At 37.7% G+C, this 18,333-nt stretch overlaps 1 protein-coding gene across 1 annotated transcript in view; it reads left to right on the top strand.

Annotated features, from left to right (window-relative positions):
- LOC122810100 (interleukin-17C-like) overlaps window positions 1-18,091 on the top strand; it is a 36,603-nt gene extending 18,512 nt beyond the window's left edge. The window contains exons 2-3 of the mRNA XM_044081576.1: window positions 14,087-14,406; window positions 17,680-18,091. Coding sequence (XP_043937511.1) covers window positions 14,087-14,406; window positions 17,680-17,923 — 564 coding nt within the window. The 3' untranslated portion in view covers window positions 17,924-18,091. The remainder of the gene's footprint in view (window positions 1-14,086; window positions 14,407-17,679) is intronic.
- The last annotated feature ends 242 nt before the right edge of the window (window positions 18,092-18,333 follow it).

Genomic DNA, 18,333 nt, shown 5'->3' with positions numbered 1-18,333 from the left:
GTTCACTGAGTACTTTTGAGTCTAACCTGGGGCTGGGGATCCTCAGGTGAATATCCAAGTATCCATGAGAAGTTATCTTTGGTGGCACTTTAATATCTTTATCTTGTTGAGTTGTTTTAATTGAATTGGGCAGGGGTCCCATTTACTGGATATACAGTTACAATACAGTGACTCACCAGCAGGGTCATGTTTTTTTGACTTAGCTATTTGGTGCAAGGATGTTTTGGTGGAGTGTAAGTTTCTCTTTGGATAGTATGGCTGAATGATACTGTTTAATGCTGGATATTTCTCAGGATTGTGAAGTAGCTTTTCTACTGTAAATAACTGTGAGTGAGTTGGTGTATGTGTCAGCTGAAGCCAATGCAACGGTTTTAGAGTAAGGGGTGGTGAGTTCCATACAGTATATTTGTTGCAAATGTTGGTACTTGTTATAGCATTGCTCAAGTCTATTTGATGGAGATGAATTTAGATTAGTAAAGACGGTGAAGACTGGAAAGTGAAGTAGGTAAATTGTAGCTGTGTATTTTCTGGCTACATCACCCAGATCACACAGATATGATCGTTATAGTAGCTTTGGGATGTGCAGTGTGTAATAGCAGGCAAATAATTTATAGATGCACTTGGAAGTTCTACAAAGATTTCTGCTCTTTTTGGCGGCGTTCAGCCACTTCACCAATCAGAAGATGTCCACAGCCAGTTCACCAATCAGAAGGTGCCCACTGCCAGTTCACCAATCAGAAAGTGTCACGTTGTAGTAAGGCAGCTCTTGTGTGTTCTTTATATAAAATGTAAGGACATACAGGTTCTTTTGTGTGTAGAAAAGGAGGCAGGCAGCAGCTAGGCACCAAACAATCTGAAAGGAATACACCACCAAAGAAAAACAATTGTTTTTTTTTTTGTTTGTTTTGTTTGTTTTTGTTTTAGACAGATACACATATCTGGCACCTGAGGTGACTGCTCTGTCTGCCTATTCCTGTGGCTTTACAGCCAGGGTTAGAAGCTAAGTTAAATCCTTGTCAGTTAAGGTAATGAAAAGGCAGGGTACTGGTGGAGTGATACAGTGTATCATTCACCAAACACAACAGCAGACGAGATGTGGAGCCTGAAGGAGAGAATAAAGGAGCAGGGTAGGAGGAAGAGGGTAATACTCATGGAGGATCTGGATCATGCAAGAGCAACCTCCAAGATAGAGAGATACAGAGTGTAGGCATGAACGGCAGTCTTTGATCACAAGGGATTCATCCTACTGGTGCGGTACACTACAAGAAAGGGTAGAATCCTGGACATGGTTTTAACCAATACAGAAGTTGCCAATAGAATCCAGGTTAAGGCACTGTTGGCCAATAGTGATGATGATTTATATGGTTCAGAGCTGGGGAGAAGGGTAAAAATAAGAAAGACAAAGACAATGGCATAGGATTTTTGAAGAGTGGCTTATGCTGTGTGGGGGAAGTCATCAGAATAAGTTAGGAGATTGGGAACAGATCAAGGGAGTATACATGTCATGGGAATGGGTCAGGCATATCCTACTCAGGGCTATGAACAAAGGTGTAAGGATGATGCAAAAATTATCTCTACTTGCTATTGTTAAAACCATACAGCTGAATGCATTGCATACCTAATTATAGACAAAGAGCCAAAAAATCAGGCACAGATTTTAAATGTTTCTCTTATATACTCAGAAAGTTGCTGGAATAAAAATATTTGCACTACCAAACAATTTCTGAAAGATTCAAAGTCTAAAATTCATGCCTTTCATTATTTAATGACTACAAATCCACAACAATTTGCTAGAAATGTGCACATTTTATAAGGAATGCACAAAAATGCCTTTCATTTTCTTTGCTCAAGACTTCTGGACAAAGCTGAAAATAAAGACAGGACAAAGGCCCAAATTTAAATACCATTTTCTTATTGGAAAACTTACTGTGCTAAGTGTCCCTCTTCAGGGATGACCACGCAGCACTGTCTAAAAGGCACAAAGTAGGCAAATGGAGGTAGAAGGATTCAAATCCTGAATCTTTAGATGAAGGTAGCAGTTTGCTAATTGCTCAGAGCCTTACAGGCAAGATGTTGTTACAGGACTCCATGCTGGAAGGCCTGGAAGACAGATGCCTTTTTTTTTCTCTGGACAGGAATGTTCATGTGTGGTTTTCTACCCTTTCCACTAATATCCAGAGTACTTCTGAAGATTCAGAATGGATCCTTCAAGATCATTGTGGCAACTCCCTTCTGGCCTAGGCCACTGTGATCCTCCCTTCTTTCAGAAATGGCCAGGAGCAGTTACCACAAGCTTCTGTACAGTATGGATCTACTCACACAAGAACAGTGGTGTTTGATATACTCTGACATCAATCATTTTCAACTGATTGCTTGGATGATAAGGTCTTCATTCCTTTTAGCACCTGTTTTCTGAGGACATGCATCAGGTACTAATGCAAGCAAGAAAGCCTGCTACTAGAAAATCATATAATAGCAAATTAAAAGGTTTTCTAGTTGGTGCCAACAACATAACCAGCACTTATTCAGGGTAAGTTGTTCTCTGGTTTTACAATATTCATGTGAGTTACTATCCTATGGCTATTCTTATTCCTCTATCAAGGTTCATTCATTGGCCATTTCAGTATGTTTGGCCATAGATCTTCCTCTTTCAAGGCAGTCTCATGTCAAAATGTTCTTGAAAGGGATTTTACATAAAAGACCGCCAAGTAAACCAGTGGACCCTCCTTGGGATCTTAATGTTGCGTTAGAGAAGCTAACACTTACTCCATTTGAACCAGCTAATCTGGCTGACTTGAGGTTCTTAACATGGAAAACAGTTTTACTGATTGCTCTGACCTCTGCAAGAAGGGTGTCTGAGTTGCAAGCTGTTATGTTGGGTCAACCCTACCTCATTTTCCATAGAGACATGGATTCTTTCAGAACTAATCCATTTTTTTCTGCCTAAAGTGGTCTCCCCATTTTCTTTATTGAATCTAAAACTGAGAAAGAAAGGATACTCCTTACCTTGGATGTCCACAGACAACTCTATGTTATCTTGACATCCACATCCCTCCCCCACCCCCCAGTAAGGAAACCTCCGTAAAAAACTTTTGCTACTCAAGTCAGAAGTGACAAATGCATGACACCCATGTAGACGGGAACTGAAAGTGCGACTGCTGAATCTTGCCCTAAGGCACTGTACGAGCACATCCACTCGTGCATGAATCGTGCCATCCCAAATAGAATCAAGACTCTCTCCTCCAAAAAAAGGAAGCCAATCTGGTGGTCACCTGCCATAAACAAACTTTACAACAAAAGGAAGAAACTGTTGCAGAAAGGAGGAAAATCCCAGGATGCAAAAAAACTCCCTTACCTGCCTCAGTAAGAAGCTGAGATCCCTCATAAAATCCTCCAAAGCTAGTTATGAAAATAAAATTGCCGAAGATTCCAAAGACAACCACAAGGCATTCTATAGCTATATCAAGAATCTAAATGGCAATGCTCAGATCTTCTCTGAGCTACAACAGAATGGCTGCTCTGAGCTACAACAGAATGGCATTAAATATACTGATCCCAAGGATATTGCCAATATCCTCATCGATTGATTCAGTGCCAACTTCACCCCCTTCTCACCCCCTAAAGGGGCCATCTCAATACCAAAAGATTGCCAAATTCCAGTAATAACGGCCACACAGGTAAAAACAGCACTCTCCAAAGCTAAGAATACAGCATCCATGGGACCAGACGACATCCTGTGCTGTGTACTACATGAACTACAAAATGAACTGGCACCTCACCTAAGTGTCATGTTTAATCATAGCCTCACCTCAGGCTTCATGTCTCCAGAGTTGTAGATGAGAGTAAGGTGGTCCACACAGCCTATCTGGACCTCACCAAGGCCTTCGACACCATCCCCCACTCTAGAATCATAGATAAACTTACTAAGCTGGACATTAGTCCCTACATCACTCGATGGGTTGCCAACTGGCTTACTGACAGAACCCACACTGTAAAAGTAGCCGACTCCAAGTCCAGCTCCAGACAAGTGACAAGTGGAGTACCTCAGGGTTCAGTCCTGGGACCGCTCTTGTTTGGCATCTACTTCTCTGAAGTACAGGCCAACACTAAGGGACTCTGGCTAACAAAGTTCACAGATGACTGCAAACTGGGAACCATTACTGAATCCCCAAATGATGGGATATTCTACAAAAAGGCCTTACAGAAACAGATGCTTGGTGCCAGAGCCATGGGCTCAAGCTTAATGCCAAGAAATGTATAGTTATCCCCTTTGGGAAAAAACATGTACAAATTAATTACCACATAGGTGGCAGTACACTAAACACTGAAAGTGTGATGAGAGACTTAGGGACACAGGTGGAAAGTGGTCTCACCTTCGATAACCACATCGCCACAACTGTCAGGAAATCCTTCTATGTGGCACACCTCATCACTAAGGGCTTTTCATCCAGAAAAAAGGAAGTCATTGTCCCACTGTACTCATCCCTCATTAGACCCATTATAGAGTACAATGCCCCGTTTGGTATGTACCTCACAAGACATCTGCAACAGCTGGAAAGGCCGCAGAAATATCTCTTTAAAAGAATCACAGGCCTAAAGCAGATGCCCTATGCTGACCGTCCAAAAAAACTCCAGCTATACTCTGTGGCATATCGTCTACTCAGAGGTGATCTCTGCTTAACATACAAGGCCATGTCAAACCCTGAGCTGTTGGACATGCTCCACTTAAAGAAAAATTCCAATCCCTCAGAGCCACACGCTCCAGGGATCTAAACCTTATCATCACAATGATTAAATAGTGCTTTTTAACATTTGTTCATTGTCTGATGAAGGGTTAACACCCGAAAGTGCTAACTTGTTTGATATTTGTGTGGTTTTTACTATACTATTTTATTAAAATCCTTTGAATACGTAACAGGACTCTTCCAGTGACTTTTTCTTGACTTTAGCATATAGAGATAAAGTACTGGCTACAACGTAGATTATCCAGGCTTGACTAGTAGCTTATTCAGTAGAAGAGCTGGCTAAGAAAAGGGAGAGTGAGCAGCCAATAGGGAATGTAAGTAGTGCATACAACTGCAGTTCCCCACCTAGTGGACATGAAGATGTATAGCATCTAGCATAGTGTCGTAGACATGTGATTTTATCTGTTAGGATGGCTGCATTGTGACCTGCTCCTGTTTTGATGTTGAGGAAGAAATTGACATTCCAATGGTGCAGATTTGATGCTCAGTAAGCAAAGGGTAATAAAAGAAAACAGCATCAACAGGAAAAAAAATCAGTCTTGGGTAGTAAGTGCAGACACAGCATTCAAAAGTTAAAACTGAACTGTAGATCATGTGACTGAAGACAGCAGCAGCATCATTAATAACTGTACCACCATGTTTCTTACTAAAAACAGTGGGATTTATGTCTTTTTAGGAAGGGTTAGCTGTCAACTCATTTGGTCTAGTTTTGTTACAGAATGAAAAATTAGATTTTATATGTCCATTTTCTTCTGTAAATACATATTGCCTTTTTTAGTTAGCAGTCACTACCTTATTTGGGGTGATTTTACCGGGTCATAGGTGTATACTAGACTAACAGTCACTGGGGCCTTTATAAGTCTAGCCACACAGCCCTAATTTATCCCACAAGTTATTGTGCCTTACAGGTTATTTTAAGAGAAGTATGTTAGTTATGTGATGATTTAACACTACCTCTATCCATCAGAGACATATACGTCAGACCAGGCATGAATTTCCAATTCTCTATCCACTGGTCAAAGTTGTTCTTGAATAGGATTAGGTAGGGCTTTGCTTTACATAGATGGAAAGCCTATTCCAGAAAATGAGGATTCGCTGTGATACATACCTATCCCTCCAATTTGTCCTTGCAAGTGAAGTTTAAATCCTTAGATCTAGTAGCTCTGGTAATGTTCATTTTGTGGATATGCAAAAGCTTCATCAAAACAGGATACAAGGATGCCTTGTATGTCAGACATAAATCACCTGTCAGCAGTGTGGAGGAAACAGAATATTGAGATAGTGCTTTTAGGTGATGTGCATAGGCCATTTTGTTTACACTGTATTCTTCTTGTGAAGAAATAAATTACCTTGATCATAGGTGAATACTAGGTTAACTGTTTTGAAGGGCCATTTTAACTCTAGGCAATAGCACTTTACCTTGTGTTTAGAAGCAAAGCCTTTAGCCATGATGCCAAATCTCATTCTAAAAGACAAAGCCCTGCAAGCTCTTTGCTCCTCATTGAGGTTTGATCCCTACAAGCACCCATAAGAAAAATGTTAGTTTTTTGTCAACAGGTCTATGCAGTTCATACCCCTAATGAAATATTCAGGTGAAGTGGCTTTGAAGACATTATAAATGCAGAGTGATAGAAATTTGTGCTTCATTTCAGCATTGGGAAGCAATTCTGCAATATTTTTAACCAGTACCTGCACTGTCAGCATTTAATCTGAATGTTTAATATCCACATGCCATCCCCACAGTCGAGTGGCCTCCGAAAGACATGCGTGAATGGGCGTGCCTTCGCTGAAGGTTGGGCGTTGGGCTGGCAACTCGGCACCATAAAAATCTACTGCCAATCATTAGCGGACCGGAGTTCTGCTGTGGCAACCCCTTACCCTAAGCCAAAAAGACAAACAACAACACTGGGATTCCCTTTTCAGAAAAGAAAACTAAGGCACAGTCAGCATTATTTTCTTACTTTTCAAACTGCTATTTCTCATGAGGAGAAAAAAAATATTACCAAGTATCTTAAAAAAGCCATATGATAAGGACCATGTCTTTATATGTTTTCAAATATCATGAAGTCTGTAAATATCTCAAATGTTAAAAATTCACAGGTTGTGACATGTTATGGCACATTTACTACAACTCATACCATATTCACTTTATTTTATTGGTTTAATCCATAATTAACATACGACAATGGAGTATTCATACCTTTTAAAAGGCTTACTGTAAGAAAAATTCTACAAATTAGTTTTGTTTATATAGCTGCAATAAACATCAGTCATTCAGCCGACATACGCAGAAGAATGAAGGTACTGGATTTTCCTGTTCCTGAAAATGTCTGCAAGCGTGAAACTAATCAGGTTGTAGTGGTGTAGGACTTCCGCTTTCAGGTGAAATTAACTGTGACACCAGCATTTGTTCCTTGTGTGTAGCAGATCTGACAGTAGACTGGATTTCTGTGTGAATTTTGCATACTGTCTTCTTGGTTGTATGTTTTTTTTTTTGTCTTCTGAATTTCTGGATTCCTACCACATTTCAAGGCAATGATACCTTAAACTGCTCATAGGTGCCTCATGCGCATATGTGTATATGTATGCATGTATACATGTGCACATGTGAGTTTCTATACCCATGTGTGCACACTGCGTATGTAGTTGTGTGTGTGTCCTGTGATGGAATTCCATCCAAAATTGATTCCATGCTTTACATCTGGTGTTCTCCAGAAAAGGATCTAACACCTCCTCAATATGTCCCTGAAAATGCTGAAGTTAATGTCAGAAACAGAAATGAGTGTCAAATACTACTGAACCACACTACTGAATGCACCTTCTTACAAATATAATCCCACCTCATATCTTAGAGAGACTTGACCGTAAACTGTTACTCTAGTTACTTATTAAGCTACATTATCTCTGTAACTATATGTAATAATGTATTAAAGTTAAAATTCAATTTTTTTTGTAATAGCATGTAAAGTGTACACACAACTGTTAATTGTCAAAATGGCTGTACTTTTGTGGAGCTTTTCTCTCTGGGCTTCCGCTGAAAATGGGTTTCTGACCCAGTCGGACTTTCCCTGTCAATAAATGTCAATAAATAAATAAATAAATAAATTCCTACTGCAAGCTCTTGTAACATGACACCTAATGTGAATAAGTGCACTTGTGGCAGAAAGTTCTGGTCCTTTGAAAGAATCTAATTATATGTTCCAAAGTACTGAGACCTTGACATATACTCCATTCTATCCTTTAAATATATGTTGCAGTGCAAATATCCAGATCCACTTGAAATATAATTGACCAAGAGAATGCTGTTTGAAGCAAACTTCCCTAAGTGCAGCCCCAGAGAGTTTGCAATCAAATGTTTGATTTGAGGTGACTTTTCTTTCTAGAAGTTGCAGTGCTGCATTTGAGTCTTAAAATAAATCCTAATATTCTTTCACTGTCAAAAGTACTGCACTCTCACCCATTTGTGTAAATATTACCTCTCACAAGTTTTTTCCTTACATTTTAAGAGGTATAACAGATTTAGATTTTATTTTCTGAAATATAAAAACAGATTAAGGCAGAGAAAGGCCATTTAAATCACTTGCTCTGCTCATTTTCCATCTGTGTATTAAAAGTTGCAAAATGCTGCTCAGTTTGGCTTTCAGCATAAAAACCATATGAACAGAGACACACCTTTCTGGTATTTTATAAAAGACAATAAGTCAAAGAAATCTAAACAAAATATTCATAATTTTACTTTTTTATACACCTGGCTATTAAGAACAGATTATTGAACTGCAAATCAGGGGATTTTAAAACACTTCTGATTTGCACATTACTATTATTAACATATAATGAGAAAATCTCTAACATGGAAGGAATCTTTCTGAATTAAACTTGCCTGAGATACTGGTTGTGTTGTATATCATTCTGGCAGATGCAAAGCACAGACTGCAGCATATTAATCTGTTGTTTTTTAAAGAAAGTTTTATTTTGGTTTATATTCTTTTCTTGCTATGTTCTAATGAAGGGGGATACAAAACCCTATTTCATGTAAACTGATAAGAAACTGACCTTGCCCTTGCAGTTAGCTGAAGTACCATAAGACAGTATGCCCTTGAAGGGCAGTACAAGTGGTACCACAACACATGACATATATACAGCAAACACATGATGTGGTGTCATTTGCACCTTGCAGGTACATACCTTACTAGTCCTCATTGTATACATACAGTGGTTATCATGAAACCATTTAACTAAGCTGTATGTCTTGATATTTACTGACTTTAAATAAATAGTAAGAAAAGAGAAGCCATGAAGCTATTACTTTTAATATGGGTTATTCCTTAAAGAATGACACTATCTAAATGAAGCAATTACTTTTATTATGTGCTGTCCCTTAAAAATGATGCTATCAAAACATATCTCCTGGCACACAGTATTTTTGGAAATAGCATAAATTAAACTTCATCTGAGATGTCAGGCAGAGACAAACTAATAAGAAGACAAGGAAAAAAGGCTCACGTAGTGCCAGGCTGCTCGAGGGTCAGTAATCCAACTAAATTATGAAAATTCACTCCAAAGGAGTTGAATAAACTTACCAAGAAGGCTATAAACAAAGAAACACAACCAGACACAGGAGAAACAAAGAACCAAAGAGGTAGGATAGGAATATTCCAACAGCAAAAAAAACCCATTCGGTCCACAATGGCATATGAAAACTTTAATAACATATATAACAAAATGAGCAAGGATAAGTGCTTTTGAGCTGTAGTTCTTCTTCAGGGCCATAAAAAATAAAAGCACCTTTCCATTTTAAAATACTAAAATCATCCAATAAAAACAATGGAGACGAACGAGAGCCAAACCGCGGTTCAAACAGAGATGGAACGGGGCGTCAAGGACATGTGATGTTCCTTTTTCACAAGGAGACCAGCTACAGCCTTATACACCATTGAGGGGGTCATCTTCGTATCCAAGAGTGGTCATTTCATTACTTATTTACTAACTCGCTTGGTATGCCTTTATAGCCTTTTGGAGTGCTTTATTGCTGGTACATTTATTAAGCTCCTTTGGAGTGAATTTTCATAATTTTAGTTGGATTACTGGCACTACATGAGCCTTTTTTCCTTGTCTTCTGAGTTCGTTTTTAGGCTGCAGGGTCACACACCTAGTTTTTGTTGGTTGTAGAGACAACCTAATAGTTATGCAACACTGGGCAATTTAAATATTTTGCAAAATACTTTGCTTTTGACATAGGTGTAACTGTCGCTGCTCTGCAATGAGAAAAGTACAGTAGTTGAAAATACAGTATTTCTACCAAAGTAATACCCAGGTGTTTATTTTTATATTAAAGACCCTTGATATTGGCTTCTAGTACAGTCTGTTGCTGACGAATGGAGCTTTGTGATAGCCTAGTTCATTTTGTTCCCTCAATATAATTATAACCTGTAGTAACACCATAGGCTATACACATTTCTGTCTGTGCACCATGTATTCTTATGATGATCACAAATTATTGCTGATGCTCTATGGGGCCATACCTCCTTCCTCATCTGAAGGTAACTTCACCTTGTCACTTTCCTATCTCCACCACCCTTGCTTTTTTAGCAAATCTGAAGCAACTAGGAGGGATATAGATTGAGTGCCTAGTAATGTCCCCTAGATTGCAGACTGCTGTACCTCTCTCCCATTGTAGCTCTTCCACATTGTAATTTACACTAAATAGCATTGTTTACAATGGGCATTTGTAACAAGTCACACTCAAGGTTGTAGTAACAATTATTTTGAATGCACACCAAGTGGATACCCCCAAAAAACTACTTTTTCTTCTAAATATTATATTACCTCCAGTAAAATTGCTCTTTGCTATATGTTACATGCATACACAAATGGAAATAACTGTAATCTGATAACAAGCTGTGTATAATCCATGGATCACTCTGGATGCATTTACACTTTTTTTTCATTTACATGTTTAAAAATTGTAAACTTAAGAGTTTTTAATGTTCCCAAGTATCATGTAGTATATCTCATGCCAAGTTGTGTACCCAATTTTAAGACCATTGTTTTGTTACTGGGGCATTACAGTGGGCACTCTCCTTGCAGAGGGGGGAACATATTCTTTCCTGTTGTTGAGTCATGACTTGGTGAAGTATATAGTAGGCAGACATATCTGCTTCATAATGCATGCATAACTGCATGATGTAGGAATAAAAGTTTTAACAAAAAAGAAAAGTGGACATCTAACAGTTTGATTTTACCCAACCTCCTTTATGATAGCTCACTCCAAATCTGGACCACTGCATACCCCTGATCTAAATAAATAAATGTATGCATATATGCATTTATTTATTTATTTATTAATTCATTCATCCATTCATTCATTTGTTAACTGGGTGAGTGCACTGGTCCAAACATGTCTTGCAGGCATAAACTAGCCAGGTGCCAATACAAAGATATTAATGTATAATAAAATCAAGAATAAAGTAGTAGTAATAATAATAATAATGATATTAATAATAATAATAATAATAGTAGTAATAATAAGAAAAAGAAAAACACAAAATACATTTATAAGCACAAATCACAATTAGTAACAGTCAGAATTCAAAATAGTAATAAAAACAAATATTCTTGGTGATATGTTAATTTTACAGATATAGATTTAATGATATGTTTATACCACAGAAATAAACAAGCAAATATGCATAATGAAATGCTCAAGGGGAGGAAGTTTTCATTGTCATCTGAATATGATTGATCCATCATCATCATCATCATCATCATCACCAACCCTCTTTTTCTCATTTTCTACATGGGGTCAGGTTGTCGTGTCACTTGTCACCATCTCTCCCTATTCAATGTCACTCTCCTACCTTCTTTGACAGTCATGCTTGACTGTCGCAAGTCTTTCTTCTCTCACACAATCCATCTACTTCTTTGCCAGATGCCCTTGTTTCCTCTTGCCTTCTTCCTGTCTGTCCCAAGTCCTATTCACTAGATTGTCTCCTGCTTTCCTGAACATGTGCCAGAACCACCATAATCTGTTCTCTTTGACCTTTTCTGCAACTTGAGCTACTTTGGCTTCTGCTCTTATGTCCTCATTCCTTCATCTGTCCCACAGTGTACATCCTACCACCCATTTCAGGCACTTCATCTCCATCACCTCTAGCTTCCTCAACTGCTCTGCCTGTACTGACCAGTTTCCTGTACCATACATTAGTATTGGTTGCACTACTGTTTTGTCCACCTTACTTTTAAGCTTCTTTGGCATTCTTCTGTCATACACTACCTCTGACACTCTGGGCCAGTTGGCTGCAGCCCTTCTGAGTTTAACTTTAACCTCCTCATTCAGACATCCCTTCTCTTCAACAACCCCTCCCAGATAGTTGTAGTTGTTAACCTGTTCTACTATCTTACCTTCTGTCTCAGTTCTCAGATTCTTCTGATTTCCCCCATTTGCTGGCATTATAACTGTCTTATCTGTACTCAGTTTCAACCCACGTACCTTCAATTTTACATTCTATTCCCCTAACTTTTGCTGTATTTCTTGTTCACAGTTTGACTGTAATGCCACATCATCTGCATACAGCAACTTTATTGATCTGTCTCCTCTGACCTGTTTGCTAATATAGTCCATCACCAGTATGAAGAGTAGTGGGCTCAGAGCTGAACCCTGATGCACTCCCACTACCACTGGGACCCCTTCTGTGAGACTGAACAGTGTTTGTACTTAAGTCATTGAATCCATGTACATAGCTTGCACTAGTTCTACCACTGTATCTGGGACTTTGAACTACTGCAGGACTGCCCAAATCAGTTTTCTTTGGACCTTTGTCATATGGCTTCTCTGAGTCTAAGAATGCCCATTTGGACTCTTTCCTCATTTCTAACTTCTTCTAAAGTATCTGTTTCACTAGAAAGATGAGTATCATTGGTCCATAAGGTACTACTAAAATTACTTCTGGGCATGATGGTGTAACTAAGCAGGTAACAGCAAAGTGTTTCAAAGGGTAATCATGAATTTATGTCTATAAAAAACTAAGAAACATTTTTTAGACATGAGCCAAAAGATGCATCACTTTATTCCTAATCTGAAACAACGGTTTAAATGTCTGTTTTCAAATCAGATGTTAAGTGCTGGGTGTGTATTGGTTATGTGTTACACAATGAAGTAAGTGATGATGAAAACCAGCCAGATTAAAATGCAATATGCAAAAGAGGAGAGTGGGGCTTTGCTGACACAGATAGACAAATGGGAAATATTTTGAAAGAAAAAGGAACTTCCTAAAGAGGTGAAACATGGATTTTTTTGGAAAGAATTACTAAATCAAGTGTATAAAATGGGGCAGTGTAAAAGTTCTTGATCTAGAACAGAATAAATATTCAGTTCGCAAACAAATATTTTTACTAGTGTAGTCCAGAGTTCTTGTATCAGAACAGAAGTAATATTCAGTTCACAATCAAATATTTTTGGCATTTGTAATGCTAAGTGGCAGAATGCAGTTTTTCTCTTGGGAGTTCAGGGTAAGTAGAAAAGACAGATATGGCTAAACTTCAGTTAATGTGCCTGTCTTCCAAGCTAGGAAACAGATGGAAACTGACTTTTAAAATTATTAAGATTTATAGGAGAACTAGACAGAGATGTTAATGCATAAATATCAGGCCTTTTTTGTTTATATTATGCTTCAAAAATCCTGGAAAGAAGCAAAATAGCATTTTATTATACCCAAGCTGAGCTTTATTGAATCAGAATAGCGGAAGACTAAGAAAAAACAAAATGTGTCTCGATATATATATATTAATGAAGGTAGTTAAATGGGATGACCAAAGACATTTGTAAGTCATAAACTGGGATATTACTTAAATAATAAACAAATCGAAAAAGAAAATTAGCTCTTAGCATGCAAAGCAAGCTCATTTGTATCAAAGTATGAGGTGCCATTTTAATGGTCAAATTGTGTGATCATCAAACAGAAATATCTGTATCAGTCCAGTCACACATTGCTGTTTTTTTTTCTGTACAAGATCCCAAACTTTCCCCACTGTAGTGTGTGATCTCAGATTTGATATATACATATATGATTAGCAGGGGGGTTGAGGTGTAGCACCCCATGTGAGCAGTGCAGTTGGATTTTTAATGTTTTTTTTATCATTTGAAGATTGAACAGATTTGCTTGATCTTTTGATGTTCATTTATATGAGTATATGGCAACGTGTCATATGCTCGTGTGTGTGTGTGTGTGTGTGTGTGTGTGTGTGTGTGTGTGTGTGTGTGTGTGTGTGTGTGTGTGTGTGTGTGTGTGTGTTTGTACATTTGAGTTTAGCAGACTTTTAACCATGATTTATATCTGTTGCAGAACTTTTTGTTTCTACTCTTCTTGGCATATGCTGTGAACTGGACTGATGGTAACAAGGTTCGCTATTTTGATCTCAGTCACCTGAATGAAAATGCCCACCTGCTGAGACATCTAGTTGGGAACAGACTAAGCTGGGACCGCTACCCTTCTGTTTTCCTGGTAGAACAGCTGGATCTAATAGAGGAGACGAGAGGTAAAAGGGCAAGACGGCACCTTACAGAAAGCTGCCCAACACTTAACAATCCCTACCGTCATCACCACCACCACTTGGGGGGTAAAAAGGATCTGAGCAGTCGTTCTATCTCACCATGGACATACAGGTAAGGCTCTGAACAGCAGAAATACTTAATCTTATAACACAAATATGATCAGAATAGTTCAGGAAGTTAATGCTTCAGACCTGAGAAATCATAATGTTAATCTTTAATTGAGTTTTGAGTGAGCTTTCTATATATATTCTGTCTAGTAGATCAGGCCTTAATTTTGTCACACCATTGAGAGATTTATGGCACATCTTTTTACAAAACATTCATCTAGTAATATTTGATTTTCTTTCATAATCAGGATTGCTGGGTAGAACCCTGGAGAGACACTACATTATAGAATTTAATAAGGAAACGTTGGTGTAATGGAAAGAACAAGGTTCCCTTCCTGACTTTGTCACCTTAGTTCTAAGCTTTTTCATTGTCTGCTGTTGCATGTCTGAGCAGCACTGTTTGGAATAGAAAACACAGTGCCTGACTATTTGACAAAAAGAGATGGGAACTTGGAATGCCAGAATATATATATATATATTATATATATATATATATATATATATATATATATATATATATATATATATAATAAATTCTACTCTAAGAAAATATAATTATGTCAGTATATATTCTACTCTAAGAAAATATAATTATGTCAGTATATATTCTACTCTAAGAAAATATAATTATGTCAGTATATAAAGATCTGACCCAATGTTTACATATAGCCAACAAAATGGTGAGATACTTGAGCAGGGATTTCAAAAATCTCTGGAATGTTATGAAAAGACAAGCATTTCTCATGCTTTACTTAGTTGCTGCCTACTGCTCAGAAGGCAGGTCCATACTTTTGTACAACTTCTGTTGTATACAGGCGGTATAGGTTGTAATCATGAAGACACTATGCTGAGACTGTTGTATTAATGTTTTGTCACTTTGAAATGCATACTTTCACTTAAAATACAGTCTGTTGCACCAAAAACATATAAAAGGAATGTAAGAAAAAATCATCTAGAATACTCATATAAAACAAAATATATATATTACCTAAGTATGTTAATGAGAGAATAATTAGAAACTCTGTGGCATAGATTAAATGAACAATGGTTTGCATTAGGGTAATAGAGACAAGTCTTGTAATAAACTGTGACCTTTTGGCAAAAATGTACAAAGCTGTGACAACAGGAGGTACTGCCAGCCATGCCAGGAAAAGTAGGGTAGTAGATGGATAACTTGTGCCAGCACAGCTAGCTGGAATTTTGTAAATAGTTATATGTTATGCGTATATCAAACTGATTTGTACAGATGTTTGTGCTGAAAATGTATTTGTGAGATCTGCTTGTGTTAAAATGTATCAACAGTGCACCCTGTTGGAATGAAAATAAATGTACATGTAATATTGTAACAGAATTAAATGTATATGTATTAATAGAGGATACTGGGACAGCAAGGGTTAACCAGCTGGCTTATTTTAAGAAAAATAAGGGAAATATAAATGAGCTTTTAAACCATTAAAATGTTACCCCACAATGCTGAATAGGACTGGAGATGTTAGGTATGGAAGAAACCTTTGTTCATTAGCTCAGTAAAAAGAGGAGAAGCCCCAGGCACTGCCATAAATATTTAAGATGTGTATTGTAGCGGTCTATGCTAAACTCCTGTCTCAACTTCAAAGGGGGTTACTGTGAGAACCTAGAGTGAGGTGAGCAGATGAGGTCATTCTGCAAGCCATCTTGAATATTATATTTTACATGGAGTAATCTCTGAGGAGGGAGTATTCTGTTTTGGAGAAGCTGACTAGAAAGACTCTCACTAATTTTATTGTGCATTGCTCTATCAAGTAAGTTATTAGGGAACAGTAATTCTCCTAGATTCAGTCAGGAATATAGTGAAACTGAGTCTAGATATTGTTTGACTTTATTTGTCTGAGTCTGCCTATCAATGTTCCTTTTAATATTTCTTGTGATCCGAACTCTGTGGTTTACTGTATATATATATATATATATATATATATATATATATATACACATACATGTATATATTTATATATATATATATATATATATATATATATATATACATAGATACACACACACACACACACACACACACACACACACACACACACACACACACACACACACACACACACACACATATTCAGTATTTTCATGTTCTTATATTATCTATTATTAAATATACTTAAAACGTTCATTGCAGCTGGTCCTTGTACAAAGTACTAAACCTTTACCATTTGTACTAGTATTAATATTACACAGTATAATTGAACACCCTTTAAGGGCCCTAGAGTAGCTGATTGTAGAGTGTCTAGTGGCAGTAATAACTACCATATATCCTGGGCAGAAGGGGATTCAGCAAGTAAATCTGTGCCAGCCTTTCCCAGGTATGTGTGTGTGCGTGTGTGCGTGTGTGTGTGAAGAATGAAATCTTTTAGTGTGTGTGTGTGTGTGTCAGCTACTTGGAGCAGGGACACCAATCAGTAGGCTTACAGAGAGGGTGCTGGAGGACTTGGCTTGGGCACTCGGCTGAGGACCTACACCTACAGCTGCACCAGTTGAGAGTCTTACTGGGGCAGAGAAATCCAGAGCATGTTCTCTGTGTGCTCTTAACAGAAATTGTACTCGATGCAGAGAGATCTGCATCTGGAAATAGTGAATGTATCCATTTGTATTCGAAGTGCACATCCCTTTCCAGTGTTAGTGGTGAGGACTTAGGCTCCTTAATTACTTGCCCAGTGTGGGGACATCACTTATTGGTTGGCAGTGGTGAGACCATCCTATGTCACATATTGGTTGGCAGTGGGGGGACCATCACTCATCACAAAAGCACTAATCGCATGATTATACATTGACTTTTGTCCTAAGTAAATGATCAGTATGTTTTATTAGTCTCCTCCACAATATTGTCATTACTTGGAGAAAAGGCAAATACTTGCCTTAACAAAAATTGGGTACTTGCATTTCTCAAGGACTTCTGAGTGGGAACGTATCAGTTTTTTAAACACATTATAATTAACTGATATCTTTCCTAGTCAAGAATTGATTGGACTTCTGTGTTTGGTAGTGAGTCATATGTAATATTCCGTGTTGAAACAAGATATGAAATACTTCCACGATGCATATGCCTTTCCCATGCCAGTGACAGCTGTATGACATTTTATAGTTAGAATGAAGAGAAAAACATGTTAAAGAAGCATTTAAGCTTGTGTGCCAATTTCTGCTGTGTTTACACTGTCAAGTAGATATATCAGACAGGTACCTATTATAATTAAGTGACCATTGTGTAAACTAATTATTCTTTTGTCTCTCCCTGCAGGATTGACGTGGATGAGACAAGGTACCCTGAAAAACTGGCCTTTGCCGAATGTCTTTGTAAAGGCTGCATTGATATCACAACTGGTGAAGAGAGCTCCTCCATGAATTCTGTGGTACTGGAACAAACCATGATGGTCCTTCGCAAGAAAACATGCTCCACAAACAAGAATGCCTATACGTTTGAAACAGATTACATCAAGGTTCCAGTGGGCTGTACCTGTGTACTCCCCAAAATGAAAATGTAAGCTCCTATGGAGCAAAATGTTTAATCATCAGAACAATCTTGTAGTGTGGATTTACACACAGCAACAAAGTAGTGTTTGTTTTAAAACACATTATTAGGAAGTTTACCTCTTCAGTTAAACTTTATTTTATATTTAATGAATGCCATATCTTCAGGAATATATTTTCTTTAGATGTATAATTTATAGAATCTTGTATCTTATTTATAAAACCAGTGGTCATACCACTTTAGTCTTGGTATATATATATATAGGAATATATTTGCTGTTTAACATATCTTGGGGAAAAGATGCACATGGACCGGTTTCACTTATAATCTCGAAATGCTGAAATCTCAAATTTCAGCATTTCGAGACTATAAAGCCAAATTTCAAAATGTGGAAAGTGCATAATCGCGAATTCGAATATCTCG

This window comes from Protopterus annectens, chromosome 8.part1 (genome assembly GCF_019279795.1).
Source record: "Protopterus annectens isolate FY-2018-M chromosome 8.part1, PAN1.0, whole genome shotgun sequence".
Classification (NCBI taxonomy): Eukaryota; Metazoa; Chordata; order Ceratodontiformes; family Protopteridae; genus Protopterus; species Protopterus annectens.
The sequence above is the reverse complement of the archived record's forward strand: the minus strand, read 5'-3'. Positions and strand labels throughout refer to the sequence as shown.